Source organism: Oncorhynchus keta, unplaced genomic scaffold, assembly GCF_023373465.1.
Source record: "Oncorhynchus keta strain PuntledgeMale-10-30-2019 unplaced genomic scaffold, Oket_V2 Un_contig_5916_pilon_pilon, whole genome shotgun sequence".
NCBI lineage: Eukaryota > Metazoa > Chordata > Actinopteri > Salmoniformes > Salmonidae > Oncorhynchus > Oncorhynchus keta.
Genome location: NW_026288583.1, coordinates 867,481 through 894,423, shown reverse-complemented (window position 1 = coordinate 894,423; position 26,943 = coordinate 867,481). Strand labels below are relative to the sequence as shown.

General features: G+C 43.6%; 1 protein-coding gene across 1 annotated transcript in view; it reads left to right on the top strand.

Annotated features, from left to right (window-relative positions):
- The first annotated feature begins 493 nt into the window (after positions 1–493).
- Positions 494–26,943, top strand: part of ism2a (isthmin 2a) — a 54,937-nt gene continuing 28,487 nt past the window's right edge. Inside the window, exon 1 of the mRNA XM_035742404.2 lies at positions 494–1,378. Coding sequence (XP_035598297.1) covers positions 1,244–1,378 — 135 coding nt within the window. The 5' untranslated portion in view covers positions 494–1,243. The remainder of the gene's footprint in view (positions 1,379–26,943) is intronic.

Here is a 26,943-nt window from a genome sequence, read left to right as displayed (position 1 = left end):
TCGTCCCTGGCTTCTGCAACCTTTGGAGTCAAAACGGGGAATTCTGACACATGGACAAGATGATAGCGAGATAAATGGGAACTCTGTGGGGAAAGTCATTTAATTAAGCTCATCCCCGAACAAAGAAAATGAATTATTCCAATTAATTTGCATTATTAAACCACACGCCCCTCTAATCCAACGGGGAGTGTCTAACCTTCAGACTTATTCAAAAGGGAGCATTCTCTGTTTAGCCACCATCTTCGGCCTTATACTTCCTCTCTTTCATAATGTTATCCTTTCATTTTGCTCATATTTAAAATCCCCCCCCACAAATTCATTTCGGTCTCTCATTCATTCCCTGATTTCGCTCTTTTATTGTGCGCTCTTTGGTAGACCCTCCCTCAGAACGTCACCCGTAAAGGGGAGATGCGGATCGAGCCCTCAGCCAATGAGGTTACTATACTACGAGTGGTGTCTGCGAAGGTGACTGGGACTGAACAGATGGTGACAGAGAGAGAGAGAAGCAGCGACGAATGTAGATGACAAACGATTATTCTCAAGCAGTCATAGAAGAGGTTCCTTACAACAGGCGCATGCGAGCATATTTGAGTTAGCAGCATTTAAGCTTAGAGAAAGTTACTTATTAAAATTCGGGATAAACTCAAGTCCATTTATTTCAAAGGAGTATACTATAAGGTTGTAATAGCAGGACCGAAGAAGCGTGTACGGAAAGCGAGCAAGTAAGGAGACGAAGCGTCTGGACAGTGTAAAGTCAAGGGAGGATAGGTAGGCAACATAGCTACCAGCCGGTAAGCCTGATCTAGTTCTGAACGGTTTTGTTACAAGACTAAGACTGGATATTGGCGGGAGAAGTGCCAACGGGAATTAATGATCACAGTGCAAAATATTTTAAGTAACCTTTGAGCGTCAACGTTGGAAGTTACCTAATGGCGCATTTGGGGAGCAAAGAGCACAGATGAGACGCATCAAATTGGTTCAAAATTCAGCTCCAGCTCTGAAAGCTGAGTTCACGTTCAAACAACATTGGATTAAGAATCGTATATCACAAAGTCTTACATATTGATTTCGGATTTATATTGATTATATTTAGGCTATGGATCAGAGGCGAGGATTCTGAAAACGTGTCCAGCACGCCGAGCGGCTTCTAAATATCTGCTGTTGCTTTCCACACCGACCACAGCATCGCACCACCGGCAAACACCGACGAAACCAACAGCTGTTGTCCCAACTTGGAAAAGACATGCAGAAGATGCACAGGAAGGTTAACTTGCTGTGGGTAGTCTTCTTGACGATGACTCAGGTGTCAATCAAGAGCTTCCCCACCAACAGTCACAAAAGTGCAGTCCCCAATGACAGGAGCACTGCAACCACGGAGGTAAAAGCCTACTAACTTTTATTTTCTACTCACAGTTAGGGGGTTAGGCCATTTGCTAACTTTCACTCAATGTCATATGATTGGGAAATATGTTTCACTCTGCTGAAACTTGACAGAGCGCATTTATGAATTGATGCGTAATGTTACTTTAACACCTGGCTGAACGTAACACGTTGTATGCTGTCCGAAATTACAACGTTATTGTTTAGGAATTGGCATCATTCATCATGAAGTTAATCTATTTGGTTAAACTCTTTATTCTGAAAGCTCAATGGGCCAGAGACAGTGAGCAACAATGGTCGTGGTCCAAAGTGACTTCATTGCGCAATCATTTTGCTGAAATGAAAGCAGAGGTAGTCGGGAGCTGGGGAGGGCAATAGGCACCAGATCATGTGAAACGTTTGATTGTCTCCCCTTAATATGTGTAGACAATCTAAAAAAACATTAAATAATGTACAACAGGCAGACCTTAGGCTGAGAGGTGTAGAGAGCCCTCTTTGGCTGGTGAGGAAATTGTCATTTTCCAGTTGTGATGACACTCATACATGATATCACCTCAAATATCTCCCTCAGGTATCATTGGAGCATCTGGCAGTTCATGTCTGTCAGTGTGTATGTATGCTATACTGCATAGACTTTCTACAGCTTATAGTGATGGGCTGTATTTAAATCTTAATAAAGATGAAGGCATTGCCATTTCACATGGCTATAGTACAGTAATGACCCAGTTACTAGTCATCATTTTCCAGGGTTCAGGTCAGAGGTAAAGGGTCAGAGATCAGAAGTCTCAAAGGGTTATTAAGCAAATGTAGCCTCAGGCTTATACCCTTTCTGATAAAATATTAATGGAGAACTCTTCCTCTATCAGTCTGTCTGTCTGTCGACTCCATCCCACGAATACAACAAATCTGCCCGTGATCTTACCCTGTTCTTACAAGGTACCACCTTCATCCTTACTGGGTAGGTAAAATTAAGTGTTGTCTGCTTCCACATATATACAATATAGTTACTTGTGACCTACAATTACATTGGACGACTCCATCCCATAAAGACAACAGCAAATCTGTCTGATCTTAACCTGTTGTTACATGGTACCACCAACTTCAGTCTTACAGATTAGGTACTGTAGGATGTAAGAGGGCTGTAAAATGAAGTGGTGTCTATTACCACATAGATACAATGTAGTTATTTGTGAAGTACCACCACATTGGATGACTCCATTCCATGAAGACAAAAGCAAATCTGTCTGTGATCTTACCATGTTGTTACAACCTTCACACTTACAGGATAGATACGAGGTAAGAGGGCTGTAAAATGACGCTGTTGCTAATTCCATTTTAATACAATATACTTTCAAGTTTACACCAGTACATTATAAGAAAGTGATTTTTCACAATATAGACAAGCAAGCAATTCAGAGTGAAGTTAATTTAATGAAAATCAACCAAACAAACCTAAGTAGAAACACATTTGTTTTCACAATCATATCAAATAGCTAGCTAGCTTAACAACAAAAGGAATTGCATACATTTCTATGTGAATGTGAAAATAATTTTAACATTAGCTACATACTACAGTACATGATAAAGCATACACATATGATTGAATATAATCACTGCATACAGAATTTATTATACAAGAGACAAAATTCACAAATTATACAGCACAACGGCAGAGTCATTTTTTAGAAATTGTACCTTTATTTAACTAGGCAAGTCAGTTAAGAACAAATTCTTATTTTCAATGATGGCCTAGGAACAGTGGGTTAACAGCCTGTTCAGGGGCAGAACGACAGATTAGTACCTTGTCAGCTCGGGGGTTTGAACTTGCAACCTTCCAGTTACTAGTCCACCGCTCTAACCACTAGGCTACCCTACCACCACTCTAGACTCGTGCCAAGAGTGCAAACCTAATAATGACTCAATAGAGAACGCTAAAGTCCAGAAGTTGTGGGCGGAACTAGAAAGTTGGCTGTCAGAAGTATTACAATGTAAACGTATTTTATTCCGCCTGTCTGTGTATTTCAAGACATGGCATATTGGGGTGTCGTGAGATACCCTATCTCGAAAAAAACATGTACTAAAAAAGTGGAAATAAAACAATCAAATAATACAATGGAAAAATCAAATGATTTATTTTTGAAATATTTAGTGGGCTACGGAGAGAAACTAAATGCTGCAGTTTCAGGCCATGTGGCGGAAAGTGATGTGGGTGCTGGATATGGGGGTGTGTGCATGTCGGTTCGGGTAGGTGTGATGTAGTTGTTGTTTGTATGATGTTGTCATTTGCACCACTGGAGAGCCCCACTCAGGCACCCGAGTAGCACAGCGGCCTAAGGCACTGCAAGAGGTGACACTACAGTCCTTGGTTTGAATCCAGGCTGAATCACATCCGGCCGTGATTGAGAGTCCCATAGGGCGGCGCACAGTTGGCCCAGCATCGTCCGGGTTAGGCCGTCAATATGAATAAGAAGTTAAATAAATGTTCAATAAAATAAAACATTTGTATGTGTATGTTTTGTATAAAATTACCCCCAAAAAAAAAAGAATGACTGCATACATTCTAGCCACAAGCAAACATATAAGATTGCTAGCCCAAGCTTGCAGAAATAGCTTGAAGTGGCACAAAATAACTGTAAACAGAGTATACACAAACTAAGCATCTTTGCAATATTCTCACAAGCATATTGCCTCGTAAGAAAACGATATCTTAACACTCAAAAGAGATACATAGATTCTGTACAACATGTACCTAAATTACTACCCAAGCGGGAGCTAGCATGCTAACACACAATGTAATATACAGTGCCTTGCGAAAGTATTCGGCCCCCTTGAACCTTGCGACCTTTTGCCACATTTCAGGCTTCAAACATAAAGATATAAAACTGTATTTTTTTGTGAAGAATCAACAACAAGTGGGACACAATCATGAAGTGGAACAACATTTATTGGATATTTCAAACTTTTTTAACAAATCAAAAACTGAAAAATTGGGCGTGCAAAATTATTCAGCCCCTTTACTTTCAGTGCAGCAAACTCTCTCCAGAAGTTCAGTGAGGGTCTCTGAATGATCCAATGTTGACCTAAATGACTAATGATGATAAATACAATCCACCTGTGTGTAATCAAGTCTCCGTATAAATGCACCTGCACTGTGATAGTCTCAGAGGTCCGTTAAAAGCGCAGAGAGCATCATGAAGAACAAGGAACACACCAGGCAGGTCCGAGATACTGTTGTGAAGAAGTTTAAAGCCGGATTTGGATACAAAAAGATTTCCCAAGCTTTAAACATCCCAAGGAGCACTGTGCAAGCGACAATATTGAAATGGAAGGAGTATCAGACCACTGCAAATCTACCAAGACCTGGCCGTCCCTCTAAACTTTCAGCTCATACAAGGAGAAGACTGATCAGAGATGCAGCCAAGAGGCCCATGATCACTCTGGATGAACTGCAGAGATCTACAGCTGAGGTGGGAGACTCTGTCCATAGGACAACAATCGGGTATTTTACACAAATCTGGCCTTTATGGAAGAGTGGCAAGAAGAAAGCCATTTCTTAAAGATATCCATAAAAAGTGTCGTTTAAAGTTTGCCACAAGCCACCTGGGAGACACATCAAACATGTGGAAGAAGGTGCTCTGGTCAGATGAAACCAAAATTGAACTTTTTGGCAACAATGCAAAACGTTATGTTTGGCGTAAAAGCAACACAGCTCATCACCCTGAACACACCATCCCCACTGTCAAACATGGTGGTGGCAGCATCATGGTTTGGGCCTGCTTTTCTTCAGCAGGGACAGGGAAGATGGTTAAAATTGATGGGAAGATGGATGGAGCCAAATACAGGACCATTCTGGAAGAAAACCTGATGGAGTCTGCAAAAGACCTGAGACTGGGACGGAGATTGGTCTTCCAACAAGACAATGATCCAAAACATAAAGCAAAATCTACAATGGAATGGTTCAAAAATAAACATATCCAGGTGTTAGAATGGCCAAGTCAAAGTCCAGACCTGAATCCAATCGAGAATCTGTGGAAAGAACTGAAAACTGCTGTTCACAAATGCTCTCCATCCAACCTCACTGAGCTCGAGCTGTTTTGCAAGGAGGAATGGGAAAACATTTCAGTCTCTCGATGTGCAAAACTGATAGAGACATACCCCAAGCGACTTACAGCTGTAATCGCAGCAAAAGGTGGCGCTACAAAGTATTAACTTAAGGTGGCTAAATAATTTTGCACCCCCAATTTTTCAGTTTTTGATTTGTTAAAAAAGTTTGAAATATACAATAAATGTCGTTCCACTTCATGATTGTGTCCCACTTGTTGTTGATTCTTCACAAAAAAAATACAGTTTTATATCTTTATGTTTGAAGCCTGAAATGTGGCAAAAGGTCGCAAAGTTCAAGGGGGCCGAATACTTTCGCAAGGCACTGTAGAATAGAATGTAGAATGTAGAATAAACATACAAAAAATGTAATTCCAACATAAAACACTGCTTGCGAAAGCAAGTCTTTAACTACATTTTCACAATATTACCAACAGACATATCTTTCCAAAGCGCAGTAAGGAATCAATTATTTATATTTACACTTGATGACTTATAGGGGGCAGTGTTTTGAAGCCACCACACCTCCATCTTGGCACCCCTCCACCGTTCAAAAAAATATTTTGGAAGCTATTGAAATGCATTTATGAATGGCTATATTTGCTTTTGACGTGTTTATTCTATTACGTAAACCTTATTACATACTTTAAAATTATATTATGTGAGCTAAACATAAAAATGAAAAATAATATTAAAACATTTTCCTTAAAGTTCTAATGTTATTTTCCTCACTACAACAGAAAAAAATTATTGTCCTTGAAACTAGGACTGCTTCATCCGGGGAGTGCCAATAGGCGACCGGTGGCTTCAAAGCCTCTCATTAGCCAATACATAGTATCCGAAATTCAGGGTTTATATACATTATTTGAAGGAACGTGATGTGAAGTGTCACTTCAGCAACCTGTGTCCAGGGACGGCATGCCGTAAAACGCTGTGTATGATATTAATTCAGTATTTTTTGCAGTTTTGCATAGTGCATGTTATAGGATGCAACATTACAACTACATTGGGAAAAACTACACTATATGTTTTTGACACTTTTCTACTATGACACGAGGGACTTTTATTTTCAAATGTTCCCAAATTCGTGACCTGGAAGTGACTCAGTATTGCTAGTTTTCAATCTCACCCACGATATTCAAACTTGCCACTGTCTATTTGCCTGGCTACCCAGACTCCTTGCTCCGTTGTAACCTAAGGTAGCAGGTGTAAAATAAATGCCTGAAACTAGATCCCCTACATACTAGTCTTGATGAGAAGAAGAAAAACTGTAGGGGGAGGTTCTCTTCTACACCATTCAACCAACCCAGTAAATGTAGAGGAGGAGTTAAGATGGAGTGTCTCCTTCTTAGTGTCCAGAATTGGAAGTCGTGTCACAGGCTATTTTTCAATTTCCCCTGAAAACCGGAATGTCTGGTTGTTGGGGACTCAGCAGGGGCTAGCTCCGTCCGAATGCTACACCACACCCACAGACGTTAGTTTCTTCTCTGCAATGAGTACCTCCCGTAAACACATTCGGAGCCGTCTGATTGGCCCAGAAACCGATGTGTTGGGCCAGGCCAGAACACACGTGGGTAAAGCGGCGGTTTGAAAATGTCTTATTGGCTTTGATACTCTGATTGGTTCGAGGCGATCCAATGGCTGAAGACTTTGTTTTGTACAACGCTCCTCATCATCACAAACAAGTTCCATGATGGCAGAGAGGAAGAAGAAAAGGGAGGCCCAACTTGGCAGAAAATATGTCTCCCTCCAGCAGGTAGCGCTTTTTCGTTGTTTCACCCACCAAGCAAGGAGCTTTTGTGTGGACTCCAATGAGAGAGTGTCGTTTGGTCAACAAAAAAACTTATACCTTATTTGCTACACAAGGTTTATTTGATCTAATAGAAGTCCTGTAATGCTTAAGTTGTTACGAGTGTACTGAGTGACATCCCAGCAACTTTGCGAGAAAAAAAAAACGCTTCATATCGGAGTTGCCTCGGGATAGCTAAGGGTTCTTCAGTTGTCCCCATAGGGGAAGCCTTTTTCATTACAGGTAACCCTCTAGAAAGGGTTCTAAATGGAAGCAAAAAGGGTTCTTGTATGGGGACAGGCGAAGAACCATTTCAGTTAGTTAGTTCTAGATAGAAAAAAATGTGCAGAGTTTATGCATATCCATGGTATGAGGCTATTAGCATAGCATCTCTCTCCAGAGTTGACATCAACAACACTCATCGAATATTAAAAAAAGGATTACAACAATGTATACACCAATCCAAAGAAAGGATAGCAGGGAGCTAGACTTCCCGCTGTTCCACTCGGTGGACAACGACTTCCATTGTTAGGGCAGAGAGACATGTATAACTTGTCAGTATATCCACAATCTTTGATGATGGCAGTCTCAGACTAAAGTACAGTGGGGCAAAAAAGTATTTAGTCAGCCACCAATTGTGCAAGTTCTCCCACTTAAAAAGATGAGAGAGGCCTGTAATTTTCATCATCGGTACACTTCAACTATGACAGACAAAATGAGAAAACAAATTCCAGAAAATCACATTGTAGGATTTTTTATTAATTTATTTGCAAATTATGATGGAAAATAAGTATTTGGTCACCTACAAACAAGCAAGATTTCTGGCTCTCACAGACCTGTACCTTCTTCTTTAAGAGGCTCCTCTGTCCTCCACTCGTTACCTGTATTAATGGTACCTGTTTGAACTTGTTATCAGTATAAAAGACACCTGTCCACAACCTCAAACAGTCACACTCCAAACTCCACTATGGCCACTGTCTAACTGGCTAGCTTTAGGATATTTACTACCCCATACCAGTGACAAACTTGGATATGTTATCGACATATCTAGCTCACTTATTTTGCCTGCTAGAAAGAAACAGACACAAATTCATTCAGAAACAGAGGAAGAGGATAGCTAGCTATAGCAAGCTAATGTTAGCTGATGCCTCTTTAACAAGAAGCAACTGTGACATTGATTACTTTCCCATTTAACAAAGTCCACAACCACCCCTCCATAGAAAGTGTGTCTCCAGGACTTATCAATGACCCCAGATCTGCAATCAGATCCATGACCAAAGTGTCACATTTCAATTTAGCCTGCAGGCAGGCTCTATAGAAAACTCCCCCAATACTAGACACCATCCAACGAGACAGCCTGCGGCTCTAGACAGCCAGAAGCTCTAGAAATAAGTGTTCCAATTGAACAAAATCCACCCCTCTAAAGAAAATCTGTCTCCTTTCTCTGAAATGCCTCCAGATCCACGATCGAATACATGGCCAAAGCTTTGCATTTCGGTTTAGCTCGCTATCCACACACATAGACATACACACAGTTGGGGCCCCAGCCACAGGCTCTATACAGAAACATTGACCTCCATTGTGACCAAACTACTCTTTTCCCATAGATTTGTACTATCTATAGTATGACAGTACCAGCAATTAGCTAGCAACAGTTGGCAGTTGACATGTTAATTTGGCTACTTTAGCATTAATCAGTGTTATTTAGATGGAAGATGTGAGCTAAATACGGTAGCTCTAGAGCTAGCTAAGGTTAGCATAGAGGTAGTAAGTTAGCTCTTTTACTTTCCCGGTAAAGTCCTGATAATGCTTTGTCTCTGCTGGTGCTGCTGGCTGTTTGTGATACTTTATAGGCCACATTGTTGGTAAGGACAGCATCCATTTTGAAAAGCAACATTTTGCTGAGGCCCTCCTTCTATTGTTGATAGCCATGGAAGTTCTCAAGGACGAAATTTGCGAGTAGATGCCCAATTCTCCGACCTCATTCTCACAACTGTATCCCACTTTACACAGTGTTGCATTTACATGATAATAGAGGTATACTCACATTTCCATAGCAAGTGTTGCTACCCCCTGCTACCACACAAAGCTTCTTGATGAATAAAAATACAATTGCTAGCTAGCTCCATACCACTGACCCACGCTTTTTGTTGTTGTTGTTGGTTTTTTACCCACAAGTATATGAAGAGTGAGCATGGAAACCAAACAAACCCAATTTAGAACAATATTAGAGTATTAAAAAAATTGATGTAAGAGTTTGTAATTTGGGAATGTTTTCTTGGGGTGCTCTAAGTTACAATTATACACGTTTTTGGCATTGAGAAATAGCTGCTACATGCCCTTTAATTGATAACATGCTTGTGGAAAGTTACATTTACGCATAGTTACAGTTTATTTGTGGCACTTTTTTTGGTAAGTGAAATGGTCAGATAGCTAGCAATTTCTGCAAGTCATCTATGTTAGCTCATGATAGGGATATATGCAGTCATTCTGTTTAATCACATTTGTATATGATATATATTCATGTCATGTAGATACAAAATATTTTTGTATGTACAGTAGCTAATGTAAAAATGATTTACACATATTCACATAGACATTTAAAAAACATATATATTTTTTATGCATTTCACTTTTGTTGTTATGCTAGGTCTTTGATATGGTTGTGAATACAAATGTGTTGCTACTTAGCTAGCTAGCTAGCTAGGTTTGTTTGGTTGATATTCATTAAACAAACTTTTGTGTGCTTGTCTCAATTGTATAAAAAAAACACTGACAAACTGAATCACTTTGTTATATTGTACTGGAGTAAACTTGACAGCATCTGGTATTTACATGGTATTAGCAACAGCTTCATTTTACAGTCCTCTTAACTCATATCTACCCCGTAAGTGGTACCATGAACAGGGTAGGATCACGGACAGATTTGCTGTTGTCTTCATGGAACGGAGTCATCCAACGTGCTGGTACTACATTGTATTTACCTGGAAACAGACACCACTTAATTTTACAGCCCTGTTACTACTACATACAGATTACTGCCAAAATAAAGGAAACACTTGAATAAATGAGGGATACAAAGTGTATTGAAAGCAGGTGCATTCACACAGGTGTGGTTTAGGAATTAATTAAGAAATTAGGGTCATATATAAAAATGCCCAGTTACCCATTATTTTGGCTACCATGGCAAGATGAGATCTTATTGACTTTGAAAGAGGTGAGAGGTGTCTCATATGAGCATGGAGGTTTAAAGGGTGTGTGTGTGTGTAAAAATATAGTCAAACTATTATCTTTGACTTCAAAACTAACTCAAAGTAATAAAAAAAAGTAGAAATGTTCATCTTTTGTATTCTTTTTTAATCAAAGGAGGTTTAAAAAAAATATTTGGTTTTCGAACTTCTGATTCTTGCAGGTAAATGCTGCCAATAGATGGCAGTGTTTCACCAGAGAAGAAAAGCGAAGAAAACTTATTTTTTATTAAACCTTTATTTAACTAGGCAACGTCATCAACTGTGTCATCAACTGACAGATTTCTATAACATAGTGTGGTGAGGTCATTCGTAATATACCTATACAGGCGTTGTAAGATCTGTCAGGCATCAGCAATGTCTAAGCTCTGGAACAAGGCCTAAAATGTATTTATAATGTAAACCTAACCAAACCTATGACCATCACCTTACTATTGCCTTCTGTTGGCATTTTGGAGCAATGTCCTCTGGTCTGATGAAACAAAATTAGAACTGTTTGGCCATAATGACCATCATTATGTTTGGAGGAAAAAGGGGGAGGCTTGCAAGCCGAATAACACCACACCAACCGTGAAGCACTGGGGGGGGCAGCATCATGTTGTGGGGGTGCTTTGCTGCAGGACGGACTGGTGCACTTCACAAAATAGATGGCATCATGAGAAAGGAAAGTTGTGGATATATTGAAGCAACATCTCAAGACATCAGCCAGGAAGTTAAACCTTAGTCGCAAAATGGGTCTTCCAAATGGACAATGACCACAAGCATACTTCCAAAGTTGTGGCAAAATGGCTTAAGGACAACAAAGTCAAGGTATTGGAGTTGCCATCATAAAGCCCTGACCTCAATCCTATAGACAATTTGTTGGCAGAACTGAAAAAGTGTGTGTGCTCAAGGAGGCCTACAAATCTGACTCAGTGATACCAGCTCTGTCAGGAGGAATAGGCCAAAATTCACCCAAATGTTTGACCCAAGTTAAACAATTGAAAGGCAATGCTACCAAATACTAATCGAGTGTATGTAAACTTCTTGTAACGGCTTTCTTCCGTCGAAGGAGAGTCGGACCAAAATGCAGCGTGGTTAGTTCGATAAATCTTTAATAATGAAAAAAAAACATGAACAATACAAAAACAACAAACGGAATGTGAAAACCGAAACAGCCTATCTGGTGACAACTAACACAGAGACAGGAACAAGGACACTAAGGACAATCACCCACGAAACACACAAATAATATGGCTGCCTAAATATGGTTCCCAATCAGAGACAACGATAAACACCTGCCTCTGATTGAGAAACACTTCAGACAGCCATAGACTTAACTACAACACCCCACTAAGCTACAATCCCAATACCAACACACCACATACAAAAACCCCATGCCACACCCTGACCTGACCAAATAAATGAAGATAAACACAAAATACCTCGACCAGGGTGTGACAGAACCCCCCCCCTCCCCCCAAAAGGTGCGGACTCCCGGACACACCTCGAAACAATAGGGAGGGTCCGGGTGGGCGTCTGTCCATGGTGACCCCACTCAATCACCGTCTTAGTCCCTCCTCCTCGCGTCCTTGAATAGTCCACCCTCGCCGCCGACCATGGCCTAGTAGTCCTCACCCAGAACCCCACTGGACTGAGGAGCAGATCGGGACTGAGGGGTAGCTCGGGACCGAGGGGAAGCTCGGCACCGAGAGGAAGCTCGGCACCGAGAGGAAGCTCAGGCAGGTTGCTGAATCCGGAAGATCCTGGCTGGCTAGCGGTTCTGGCAGATCCTGGCTAACTGGCGGATCTGGAAGAGTCTGGTTGACTGGCGGATCTGGAAGAGTCTGGCTGACTGGCGGAACTGGAAGAGTCTGGCTGACTGGCGGATCTGGAAGAGTCTGGCTGACTGGCGGATCTGGAAGAGTCTGGCTGACTGGCGGATCTGGAAGAGTCTGGCTGACTGGCGGATCTGGAAGAGTCTGGCTGACTGGCGGATCTGGCTGCTCCACGCTGACTGGCGGCTCTGGCTGCTCCATGTAGGCTGACAGCTCTGGCGGCTTCTTACAGACTGGCAGCTCTGGCAGCTCCGTGCAGACTGGCAGCTCCTTGCAGACTGGCAGCTCCTTGCAGACTGGCGGCTCCATGCTGACTGGCGGCTCTGGCTGCTCCACGCTGACTGGCGGCTCTGGCTGCTCCACGCTGACTGGTGGCTCTGGCTTCTCCATGTAGACTGGCAGCTCTGGCGGCTCCGTGCAGACTGGCAGCTCCTTGCAGACTGGCAGCTCATTGCAGACTGGCAGCTCCATGCAGACTGGCTGCTCCATGCAGACTGGCAGCTCTGGCTGCTTCATGCAGACTGGCAGCTCTGGCTGCTCCATGCAGACTGGCAGCTCTGGCTGCTCCATACAGACTGGCAGCTCTGGCTGCTCCATACAGACTGGCAGCTCTGGCTGCTCCATGCAGACTGGCAGCTCTGGCTGCTCCATGCAGACTGGCAGCTCTGGCTGCGCTGAACAGGCAGGAAACTCCAGCAGCGCTGTAGAGGAGGAAGGCTCTGGCAGCGCTGAACAGGCGGGAGACTCCGGCAGCGCTGGAGATGAGGATGGCTCTGGCAGCGCTGAACAGGCGGGAGACTCCGGCAGCGCTGGAGATGAGGAAGGCTCTGGCTGCACTGAACAGACGGGAGACTCCGGCAGCGCTGGAGAGGCGAGGCACACTGTAGGCCTGATTCGTGGTGCTGGCACTGGTGGGACTGGACCAAGAACACGCATAGGAAGCCTGGTGTGGGGAGCTGCCACCGGAGGGCTGGTGTGTGAAGGTGGTACTGGATAGACCGGACCGTGCAGGCGCACTGGAGCTCTTGAGCACCGAGCCTGCCCAACCTTACCTGGCTCGATGCCCACTCTAGCCCGGCCGATACGAGGAGCTGGAATATACCGCACCGGGCTATGCACCCGCACTGGGGACACCGTGCGCACCACTGCATAACACGGTGCCTGCCCGGTCTCTCTAGCCCCCCGGTAAGCACAGGGAGTTTGCGCAGGTCTCCTACCTGGCGTAGCCATACTCCCAGTGAGCCGCCCCCCCAATACATTTTTGGGGCTTCCTTGCCAACCGTGTTCCCTCATATCGCCGGCTCCTCTCTCCGGCTGCCTCTGCTCTCCTCGCTGCCTCCACCTGTTCCCATGGAAGGCGATCCCTTCCCGCCAGGATCTCCTCCCATGTGTAGCAACCCTTGCCATCCAATATATCGTCCCATGTCTAATCCTCATTGCGCCGCTGTTGCTGACACGCTGCTTGGTCCTGTGGTGGGTGATTCTGTAACGGCTTTCTTCCGTCGAAGGAGAGTCGGACCAAAATGCAGCGTGGTTAGTTCGATACATCTTTAATAATGAAAAAAAAACAGAACAATACAAAAACAACAAACGGAATGTGAAAACCAAAACAGCCTATCTGGTGACAACTAACACAGAGACAGAAACAAGGACACTAAGGACAATCACCCACGAAACACACAAAGAATATGGCTGCCTAAATATGGTTCCCAATCAGAGACAACGATAAACACCTGCCTCTGATTGAGAACCACTTCAGACAGCCATAGACTTAACTAGAACACCCCACTAAGCTACAATCCCAATACCAACACACCACATACAAAAAACCCATGCCACACCCTGGCCTGACCAAATAAATGAAGATAAACACAAAATACCCCGACCAGAGCGTGACACTTCTGACACACTGGGAATGTGATGAACAAAATAAAATCTTAAATAAATTATTCTCTACTATTATTCTGACATTTCACATTCTTAAAATAAAGTGGTGATCCTAACTGACCTAATACAGGGAATTCTTACTAGGATTAAATATCAGAAGTGGTAAAAAACTGAGCTTAAATGTATTTGACTAAGGTATGTGTAAACTGTAAAAACTTCAACTGTAAATGGCTCCTTGCCCCCATGCATAGGGTACTATCCTTTCTGTCCCTAACAGTAAAACTGAAACTAAATAATATAAAAATGAAATAGAAATGTTTTTATCAAACTGAAACCAAATAAAAACATGTTAATGAAATCTGAGAACTAACTGAAACTAAACTTATTTTCAAATCTAAAAATGAATAGAAATAAAAACTAATATAAAATCAAAAAACTATTATATCCTTGGTGTGTGTGTGTGTTTATGTATATAAACTCAGCAAGAAAAGAAACGTCCCTTTTTCAGGACCCTTCACAGATCTTAATTGTAAAGGGTATAAACAATTAATGAACATGCACCTGTGGAAAGGTCGTTAAGACACTAACATCTTACAGACGGTGGGCAGTTATGGTCACAGTTATGAAAATTTAGGACACTACAGAGCCCTTTCTACTGACTATGAAAAACACCAAATGAAAGATGGCCAGGGTCCCTCCTGTTTAAAGGCACTTCAATCTGTTGTCTTGCCCATCCAGGCTGCATTACATCCGGCCGTGATTGAGAGTTCCATAGGGTAGTGCACAATTGGCCCAATGTTGGCCGGGGTAGGCTGTCATTCTAAATAAGAATTTGTTCCTTACTGACCTGCCTATTTAAATAAAGGTTAAATAAATACAAATAAATCAAAATATTCACCCTCTGAATGGCACGCATACACAATCCATGTCTCAGAAAAGTATTATTTAACCTGCCTCCTCCTGTTTATCTACACTGATTGAAGTGGATTTAACAATAAGGGATCATATCTTTCACCTGGATTCACCTGGTCAGTCTATGTCATGGAAAGAGTAGGTGTTCTTCATGTTTTGTTTACTCAGTGTGTATGGTACTAGCAATGGCCTCATTTTACATCCCTCTTACCTCCTACCTACCCTGTAAGTGTGAAGGTGGGATCTTGTAAAAACGGGGTACAGTCACAAAGAAATGTACTCTTGTCGACATTGGATGGAGTCGTCCAATGCAGTGGTACCTCACAAGTAACTACGTTGTTTAATGCTGAAACAGAGACCACTTCATTTTACAGCCCTGTTACTACGAACATACACGCTAACTAAAGGTAAAGTACACAGAAACAATGGGAGAGAATTTCAACACAAGAGGAGGACTTGAAGGTATTGATTTAGTAATTACGTGCGAATAAATGATAAATGATCATGTAAGTAATTGGTGTTTCTTCAGGACTTACCCTCTTTACCCTCTCTTTCGCTATCCACAAAGGTGCTTTGAGTTTCTTTCGTCTCCTCTCTTTTTCTGATTCACCATACCTCATAACACATGGCAGAGATCTGCTGTATGAAGCTCAGCTGAGCTGCGGTGTATGTGGTTTGACTTAAGTTAGAGAGATGTAAATACCAGAGGGGACATTACGATTGACGCTAGATCTATTGAGGGTTTTCTGAAGCTAGCCAGCTTCAGTTACTGTGGCTTCCCGTTGCAGCTCATGCTTCATCCATACTATGACGGTGGATATTGCTCTAATTTTGAACACGCACAAATATTTGCTTAATAAAATATTGAATCAGTCGTTTTCGTCAAATTAAGTGGATGATGATGCAATCGTTGCGAGAGGGAGGGAATCTGATTTCATTGGTCCTCTTATATTTCTACCTCTGGATTTATTGGGTGTTACCAGAACACAGAAACCCCATATCCTTCACCCTAGCACTGACTTCATTCTATCTGTCTCTTTGTCTGTTAACTCGAGAGTTTTGGTTAATGGCTCAGTCACAAGGGGCCATGCAGTTTCCTGGGTCCCAGTCCCGAGCCCTAGACTAAAAAGCACTTTCAATGAACATTCTCCATTGAACATGAATCTTAGTACAGGAATTGGTGCGATCTGGGTCCAGGAAACCATCTCTAGATGATCTCACGACAACCAGCACCTCTTGATTATGGAAGCAGCGCCTTTGCACAAAGGTCCTGTTTCTCTTATAAAACTGATTTTATGTCTCCACTGTTTTCTTGTAGAAGATGAAGGCTTTTGATTAGATGGCCAAGCTCTATAACAGTATAACTGTGGAACTCCCCCATGCAGGCATCCATGTACTGAGCCTCACAGAAGATGCCTATAGATCACTAGATACAGCGGAAGTCTCTCTCACCGTTGGCCCGGCAGGGGGCCAGAACATACCTTGCTTGCTGCCTGGAAGGTGAAAGAATGTTCTGGAGAATTTGACAATCTGGCAAAAAGTAGCACAGCGCCAGTTTAGAAACCAACAATGGCAGGGTGGAATTGTGCGGAGTGTGAAAACATGCTCTTTCTCACTCGCTTTCTCACGCTCACTTCCTCTCTCACACAATCTCTCCCTATCCTGATTTTGCATTCTCTCCCCCTCTCTTCCCCCTCCATCTCTCTCTGTGACATGCTGGGGTATCTGGGATATCTTTATTAAAGTGAACGAGCGGTTGGGTTGACATTGCTCAGAGGGAGCTGGCGAGGCTAAATGTTTGAGGGACGCAACATGAACCACCTGTTTTACACACAAACAACTACTTACTTATCCTAACTCTGGCCTGGAATGTATGCAACAGTATTGGATGTGACTCTCTTATGTGTGTATGTGTGAGCATGCATGTGTAAATGTACACTGAGTATGCCAAATATTAGGAACTTGTTCCTAATATCAAGTATCACCCTCCTTTTGCCCTCAGAACAGCTTCTATTTGTCGGGGCATTAACATTTCTACAAGGTGTCGAAAGTGTTCAAAAGGAATGCTGGCCAATGTGGACCAATGCTTCGTACAGTAGTCACAAGTTGGCTGGATGTCCTTTTGGGTGGTGGATCATTCGTCATAGACACAGGAAACTGTTGAGTGTGAAAAATCCAGCAGTTCTTCACACAAATCGGTGCGTCTGGCACCTACTACCATACCACGTTCAAAGGCACTTAAATATTTTGTCTTGCCCATTCACCTTCTGAATGGCACACATACAAAATCCATGTCTCAGTGGTCTCAAGGCTTAAAAATCTTTCTTTAACCTGTTCATTCACCTGGATTCACCTGGTCAGTCTATGTCATGGAAGGAGCAGGTGTTCTTAATGTTTTTTATACTCAGTATATATGTGTGTGCGTGTGTGTGTGTGTGTGTGTGTGTGTGTGTGTGTGTGTGTGTGTGTGTGTGTGTGTGTGTGTGTGTGTGTGTGTGTGTGTGTGTGTGTGTGTGTGTGTGTGTGTGTGTGTGTGTGTGTGTGTGTGTGTGTGTGTGTGTGTGCGTGTATGCTTTCATGTGCGTGTATGCTTTCATGTGCATGTGTGTGTGGAGGCTGAGCAACAGGGATGAGGGGTAGAATTGGGTTGAGAGGCTCTGCTAATTGTTAAACCAAATAATCCTGGAATGATCGGCTAGTTCCCCCTCTTAGAGGGGAGCTGATGCCCATGCCACATTCACGGACAGTGCCAAATTCTTTATCCCGTACAGAAGTTCAAGTTGCTGTTCTATATGGTGACAGGGGGTGACTGTGTGGAGTGGAAAGTTCTCAATTGTCCGACGCCCTAATTGAGGTTAAACTGAAACTGTATACCATAATCCAGGTATGAAACTACAGCCTGGTTGCGTATGCTGGTTGGTACACACTGCAATCTCAGCTTCAGGTTTTAATGAAGAAGAAACGTAAACTAACGCTTCAACGGAACTGCGTTAGTGTGTGGTGAGCTAAAGAACACACAGTGTGTGACACGCACACACACACACACACACACACACACACACACACACACACACACACACACACACACACACACACACACACACACACACACACACACACACACACACACACACACACACACACACACACACACACACATATTCCATGAATACACATACATAGATCTGAAAGATTCATATGAAGCATAACAGCAAGACTTGCAGTCTAACAGTCAACTCTAGTTCCTTAGGGCACTGTACATTCTCCAGTCATGGAACTCCAATTAGTGCCTGTTTGGTACCATATCTCTCTAGAACACTGTTAGGTCAGCAGAGCACTAGCGGTGGTTTGGCACCATATCTCTCTAGAACACTGTTAGGTCAGCAGAGCACTAGCGGTGGTTTGGTACCATATCTCTCAGTTTGGTACCATATCTCTCTAGAACACTGTTAGGTCAGCAGAGCACTAGCGGTGGTTTGGTACCATATCTCTCTAGAACACTGTTAGGTCAGCAGAGCACTAGAGGTGGTTTGGTACCATATCTCTCAGTTCGGTACCATATCTCTCTAGAACACTGTTAGGTCAGCAGAGCACTAGCGGTGGTTTGGTACCATATCTCTCAGTTCGGTACCATATCTCTCTAGAACACTGTTAGGTCAGCAGAGCACTAGCGGTGGTTTGGTACCATATCTCTCTAGAACACTGTTAGGTCAGCAGAGCACTAGCGGTGGTTTGGTACCATATCTCTCAGTTTGGTACCATATCTCTCTAGAATACCGTTAGGTCAGCAGAGCACTAGCGGTGGTTTGGTACCGTGTCTCTCTAAAACACAGTTAGGTCAGCAGAGCACTATAGCGGTGGTTTGGTCCCGTGTCTCTCTAGAACACCGTTAGGTCAGCAGAGCCCTAGCGGTGGTTTGGTACCGTGTCTCTCTAGAACACAGTTAGGTCAGCAGAGCACTATAGCGGTGGTTTGGTACCGTGTCTCTCTAGAACACAGTTAGGTCAGCAGAGCACTAGCGGTGGTTTGGTACCGTGTCACTCTAGAACACAGTTAGGTCAGCAGAGCACTAGCGGTGGTTTGGTACCGTGTCACTCTAGAACACCGTTAGGTCAGCAGAGCCCTAGCGGTGGTTTGGTACCGTGTCTCTCCAGAACACCGTTAGGTCAGCAGAGCCCTAGCGGTGGTTTGGTACCGTGTCTCTCTAGAACACAGTTAGGTCAGCAGAGCCCTAGCGGTGGTTTGGTACCGTGTCTCTCTAGAACACCGTTAGGTCAGCAGAGCACTATAGCGGTGGTTTGGTACCGTGTCACTCTAGAACACAGTTAGGTCAGCAGAGCACTAGCGGTGGTTTGGTACCGTGTCTCTCTAGAACACCGTTAGGTCAGCAGAGCACTAGCGGTGGTTTGGTACCGTGTCACTCTAGAACACCGTTAGGTCAGCAGAGCCCTAGCGGTGGTTTGGTAAAGTATCATGCTTCACTACATGTTATTGTTGGGCCGCTGTGGGTTTGTTTGGTAATTCAAGGTGTTATTTTTGGACTCTGGCTGCCTTTGTTAGCAATCTTTCCAGAGCTACCCATAGCTACAGTGAGTGTCTGCAATGAGAATGCACAAAGACTGCTTTATTGAAGAGATAGGATAAAACACGTTTGGCTATGCTAGTGATACTATCGGGGAATGCCAACCAAATCAGATAGTTACACGCCGACGTGGTGCCAGAGAAGAAGAACAAATAAGTCCGACAATGAGAGATTTCTCAGAGTTTCTGCCAGATTCCGGGCAGGCGTCCAGCCACAGATACGCACACACACACACACGCACGCACGCACGCACGCACGCACGCACGCACACACACACACACACACACACACACACACACACACACACACACACACACACACACACACACACACACACACACACTGGCCTCCCTTCCCCAGAGTGTGTCTCTGTTCTGGTGATTGTCTTCGTTGGTTTCCAGGGGATGTTTCTCCTGGCCAACTCTCCATGCTTCTTGTGGATCTCCAAGAATTCTCTGGTCGAGCTCCCTCTCTCTCTCTCTCTCGCTCTGTTTACTATGTGTGTCAGTGTTTGTTTGTTAAAGCAATGAATTCAGAGAGCCCTATCAATACCCTGTGCTCTGTTCTCCCAACTCTTTTCCCCAATTTACACTCCTTCACTCAGAGAGAAATATATATCTGTGGAACAGGTTGCTTTGGTGATGTTAATGTTTATATGGAGGAGAGCTAGAAGAGTCACATCCCAATGGCTCTGTCGTGTGCAGTTGAGCAGGACAATTTTGTTTTGCCTCTAACTTAGCTCTTCGGTTTCCTTCCAACCTGGGATAGGTGAATGGTCCAAAGAGAGTGGCGGAAGTTATGAAGGGGACCATCAGTCAGTCATACATTATGGCTGCGTTTACACAGGCAACCCAATTCTGATCTTGTTGCCACTAATTGTCCTTTTGACCAGATCAGATTTTTTGCCAATAAGGGCTGCCTGTGTAAACATAGCTTATGCGACCTGTCATGATGTTATCAAGAGAGAAAGGAGTACTGGGGATAGACTACAGTGTAGCGTAGCCTCTTGGTAATGAGGTTTAATGTATGGATCTGTAAAAAAATATCTTCTCTTTTTTCATCTTGTCTTCTCCACCCCCCCTTCCCCTCATTCTCTCCCTCTCTCTGTGTCATATATGGATGGAAGTTGTTAAGACTGGAATAACTTTCCTTTCATTGTATCGTGTGCCTGGTGAATCTAGACCCACTCATGCACCACTAATAGTTATTCTTCCTGGCACAGAACGCTGCGTTCCTGGTATCCAACTCCATTCTTGACTCATTCAAAGGCAGGCTCCTCTGTTATGACTACTGGGATACATTTGTTTTAACACCCAACCTCAGCTAAAGTAAAGCCCCAACCTGAACCTGTTCCATGAATGGCCTTCTCTGCAGAACTCTGGTTTTTGGTCAAGCTGAAATCTAGCTGAAGGTTGGAAGTGGAATGCATGTATGGGTGGTTTGTGGAGGGGATTGGGGAGAGGACATCTGTTTTGCGTGTGTTAGAGACACAGCCAGAGATGTGAGTCAAGACAGGATACACATGATCAGTGGTTAGAAGGCTTTGATCAGAGGCAGAACACAGAGCTGAGCACAGCTCTGAGCCAAAAAAATGTTTATTTTTTAAAACAGCAACGAATATACCTTGATATAAGCTTGTAATATCTTATGTTTCACCGAGTTGTGGCTGAGCGACGACATGAATGACATACAGCTGGTAGGTTATACACTGTAGCGGCAGGATAGAACAGCAGCCTCTGGGAACACCTATGTGAGAATGCTATTCATTGACTACAGCTCAGTGTTCAACATTGTAGTGCCCTCAACGCTCATCACTAAGCTACGGACCCTGGGACTAAACACCTCCCTCTGCAACTGGATCCTGGACTTCCTGACGGGCCGCCTCCAGGTGGTAAGACATCCGCCACACTGATCCTCAACACGGGGGCCCCTCAGGGGTGCGTTCTCAGCTCCTTCAGCCCCTGTTCACTCATGACTGCATGGAATGATAGTTAGACTCCAACACTATCAGTATGTTTTCCGATTACACAACAGTGGTAGGCCTGATCACCGACAACGATGAGACAGCCTATAGGGATTAGTTCTGAGACCTGGCCGTGTGGTGCCAGGATAACAGCCTCTCCCTCAACATGATCAAAACAAAGGAGATGATTGTGGACTATTCCCCCTCAAGAGACTGAAAAGATTTGGCATGGGTCCTCAGATCCTCAAAAGGTTCTACGGCTGCACCATCGAGAGCATCCTGACTGGTTGCATCACTGCCTGGTATGGCAACTGCTCGGCCTCCGACCGCAAGGCACTTCAGAGGGTAGTGCGTACGGCCCAGTACATCACTGGGGCCAAGCTTTCAGAGGAAGGCCCTAAATATTGTCAGAGACTCCAGCCACCCTAGTCATAGACTGTTCTATCTGCTACCGCACATCAAGCAGTACCGGAGCACCAAGTCTAGGTCCAAAAGGCTTCTTAACAGCTTCTACCCCCAAGCCATAAGACTCCTGAACATCTAATCAAATGGCTACCCAGACTATTTGCCTTGTCCCCCCTTTTATTCTGCTGCTTCTCTCTGTTAATTATCTAGGTATAGTCACTTCAACTCAACCTACATGTACATATTACCTCAATTACTAACCTGTGTCCCCGCACATTGACTCTGTACCGGGACCCCCTGTGTATAGCCTCACTACTGTTATTTTATTGCTGCCATTTCATTATTTGTTACTTTTATTTCTTATTTTTTCTTAACACTTATTTTACTTAACACTGTGTTGTTGGTTAAGTCTTGTAAGTAAGCAAATAAGATTAGATTTGATTAACCCGGAGTCAATACATGTTTGGAACACATTTGGCAGCGATGACAGCTGTGCCTCTTCTTGGGTAAGTCTCTAAGAACTTTTGCAAGCCTTTGCCATAGATTTTCAAGCAGTGACAGATGCGGCCACCACTACTCAGTGGCGTGTTGGAACACAAGGCTTTGTATTGAGGCTAAGAAGTGTATTCCTTTGCCATGCTTTTTTTGCAGTATTACTTTAGTGCCTTGTTGCATACAGGATGCATGTTTTGGTATATTTGTATTCTTCTTTTCACTCTCTCACTTAGTTCATTACAATGTTTGTTGATCCATCCTCAGTTTCCTCTCATCACAGCCATTGAACTCCGTAGCTGTTTTAAAATCCCCTGAGCAGTTTCATTCCAGTCCTGTTTCATTCCAGTTCAGGACTGGAATGTAATCATCAAACTATATCTTTGATGTGTCTGGGTGGTTTAATACGTCATCCACAGCATAATTATTAACTTGACCATGCTCAAATAGATATTCGATGTCTGATTTGTTATTGTTGCCCATCTATCAATCTCTGCCCTTTTTATGAGGCTTTCGAAAAGCTCCCAGTTCTTTGTAATTGAATCTGTGCTTGAAATTCAATGCTTGACTGAGGGACTTTACAGATGCTGTATGTATTGGGGACAGAGGAAGGGGGTAGTTATTCAAAAAACCCTATTATTTCACACAGAGTGCATGTAAATTGTTATTTGATTTGTTAAGACACATTTCACTCCTGAACTTATTAAAGATTTCCTAATCAAAGGGGGTGAATACTTATGCAACAACTATATTTTTGTTATTTATTTTTAAAATGTACTATAATTGTTTTTAATTTGTAAAAATGCGTTGATTTTTTTGTGTAGATCAATGACACAAAAACACACAATTAAATCTATTTCAAAACCCCTTTGTAAATGTAACAAAATGTGAAGAAATCCAAGGGGGGTGAATACTTCTGATACCCACTGTATATCCATAAGAACAATACAGTGTGATATCCCACCATGAAGACAGTGATGGGTTAGACAGACAGACAGACAGACAGACAGACAGACAGACAGACAGACAGAGATGGGTTAGACAGACGGACAAAGCACAGTCAGTGTCAAGTGACTCAGCTGGGTTTGATGTTGTTGACTCAAGAGGCCTCTCTCTCGGCCCAGACTCACGGACTACATACTAAAGTGAACCAGATGATGGAGATTTGTGTGTGTGTGCGTGCACACGTTTGTGCGTGTGTGTATGTATACATGTGTGAATGTGTTTGTGTGTATGTGTGTGTGATATTCTACCTGCTTGTACCATCCCAGGCTTCACTCCAAACCTCTATCCCTGTAGACGGTATTACTGCTAACGCCAACCAGCTGTGATGTAGACTGACAGACTGACTAAATCTCTTCTCTGTAAAGCAGATACCTACATACCTTGTGGAGTAAAACAGCTTTGACTTGAGCTGTATGTACTTTGATTGACTGATTGATGAAGAATAATACATACTGTATAAACAGTACATACATTTTAAACATGACAGCACAATAAAGTGCTCCCTCCGATGTCAACAACTACAGACCAGTATCCCTTCTTTCTTTTCTCTCCAAAACTCTTGAACGTGCCGTCCTTGGCCAGCTCTCCCGCTATCTCTCTCAGAATGACCTTCTTGATCCAAATCAGTCAGGTTTCAAGACTAGTCATTCAACTGAGACTGCTCTTCTCTGTATCACGGAGGCGCTCCGCACCGCTAAAGCTAACTCTCTCTCCTCTGCTCTCATCCTTCTAGACCTATCGGCTGCCTTCGATACTGTGAACCATCAGATCCTCCTCTCCACCCTCTCCGAGTTGGGCATCTCCGGCGCGGCCCACGCTTGGATTGCGTCCTACCTGACAGGTCGCTCCTACCAGGTGGCGTGGCGAGAATCTGTCTCCTCACCACGCGCTCTCACCACTGGTGTCCCCAGGGCTCTGTTCTAGGCCCTCTCCTATTCTCGCTATACACCAAGTCACTTGGCTCTGTCATAACCTCACATGGTCTCTCCTATCATTGCTATGCAGATGACACACAATTAATCTTCTCCTTTCCTCCTTCTGATGACCAGGTGGTGAATCGCATCTCTGCATGTCTGGCAGACATATCAGTGTGGATGACGGATCACCACCTCAAGCTGAACCTCGGCAAGACGGAGCTGCTCTTCCTCCCGGGGAAGGACTGCCCGTTCCATGATCTCGCCATCACGGTTGACAACTCCATTGTGTCCTCCTCCCAGAGCGCTAAGAACCTTGGCGTGATCCTGTACAACACCCTGTCGTTCTCAACTAACATCAAGGCGGTAGCCCGTTCCTGTAGGTTCATGCTCTACAACATCCGCAGAGTACGACCCTGCCTCACACAGGAAGCGGCGCAGGTCCTAATCCAGGCACTTGTCATCTCCCGTCTGGATTACTGCAACTCGCTGTTGGCTGGGCTCCCTGCCTGTGCCATTAAACCCCTACAACTCATCCAGAACGCCGCAGCCCGTCTGGTGTTCAACCTTCCCAAGTTCTCTCACGTCACCCCGCTCCTCCGCTCTCTCCACTGGCTTCCAGTTGAAGCTCGCATCCGCTACAAGACCATGGTGCTTGCCTACGGAGCTGTGAGGGGAACGGCACCTCAGTACCTCCAGGCTCTGATCAGTCCCTATACCCAAACAAGGGCACTGCGTTCATCCACCTCTGGCCTGCTCACCTCCCTACCACTGAGGAAGTACAGTTCCCGCTCAGCCCAGTCAAAACTGTTCGCTGCTCTGGCTCCCCAATGGTGGAACACACTCCCTCACGACGCCAGGACAGCGGAGTCAATCACCACCTTCCGGAGACACCTGAAACCCCACCTCTTTAAGGAATACCTAGGATAGGATAAAGTAATCCCCCCCTTAAAAGATTTAGATGCACTATTGTAAAGTGGCTGTTCCACTGGATGTCATAAGGTGAATGCACCAATTTGTAAGTCGCTCTGGATAAGAGCGTCTGCTAAATGACTTAAATGTAATGTAAATGTAAAGTCAGATACATATTTCCATTTGATTTATTTAACTCGGCAAGTCAGTTAAGAACACATTCTTACACTGGGACAATTGTGCATCATCCTATGGGACTCCCAATCACGGCCGGTTGTGATACAGCCTGGAAGCGAACCAGGGTCTGTAGTGACACCTCTAGCACTGAAATGCAGTGCCTTAGACAACTGCGCCACTCGGGAGCCCATTGTGGTTATGAAAGTGCGTGGTGCAGAAACATCCATACAGTTAAGTGTTTTGTTTTGCTTTGTCTCAGAGCCCTATACTAGGAATCAGGTTTGAGCATTTACAGAGGTAACTTTGGTCAACTTTGAATTCAACTCGGGATAACCGGTATCATGAAAGTGACTCACCTTTTAGCCAGTTTAATTTCTATGGGAATGAATCCTTCAGAACTAACCTGCTCCCAGGCAGGCTAACGCAAGGCTAACTCCATTTATCCTGAATGAACTGTCTGAGCTGGGAGTTGAGGAACAATGCAATCAGATTTCCTCCCTCATAAAGATTGCGTCATCCTTTCCCTTCATTTGAGGACGACTGATTAAATATTTTTTTAATCAAATGTTTTTTTGTGTGTTAAAAATAGTCATGTTAAAATACCTACCACATTACACATTTAGCAATGACAGAATGCATTTAAAACTTCACATAAAGTAAAACTTGTGTATACAATGACTTAATACAATTATTTTATCGAAAGAAGTGGGAAAAAAGGTGCTTATACATTGATAAGCACACCAAAGCACAACAAAGACGACATTAATGATAAGTAATAACATGAAGACAGCACTTGTAAAAGCTTATTTGACACAATAGCCTGCTGAAATGGCAAGATAACTTTTTTTCATTTTGATTTGGACATACCGGTAAATGAAAATGTGGCACTGACTCGCCCATGGATTGATGTTTCAGCATTGTTTCAATAAAGAGTTCAGCGTTCGACTAGCCATGTGCAACATGCACCCGCAGTTACAAGCCTAGAATTACTGCCAGGTGGACAAGTGATATCAAATCAAACTTTATTTGTCACATGCACCGAATACAACAAGTGTAGACCTTACCGTTAAATGCTTACTTTACAAGCCCTTAACCAACATTGCAGTTCAAGAAAATATTTACCAAATAAACTAAAGTAAAAATTATAAAAAGTAACACAATAAAATAACAATAACGAGGCTACATACAAGTCAGTGTGCGAGGGTACAGGCTAGTTGTGGTAATTTGTACATGTAGGTAGGGGTGACGTGATTATGCATAGATAATAAACAGCGAGTAGCAGCAGTGTACAAAACAAATGGGGGGGTCAATGTAGATAGTCCGGTGGACATTTGATTAGTTGTTCAGCAGTCTTATGAC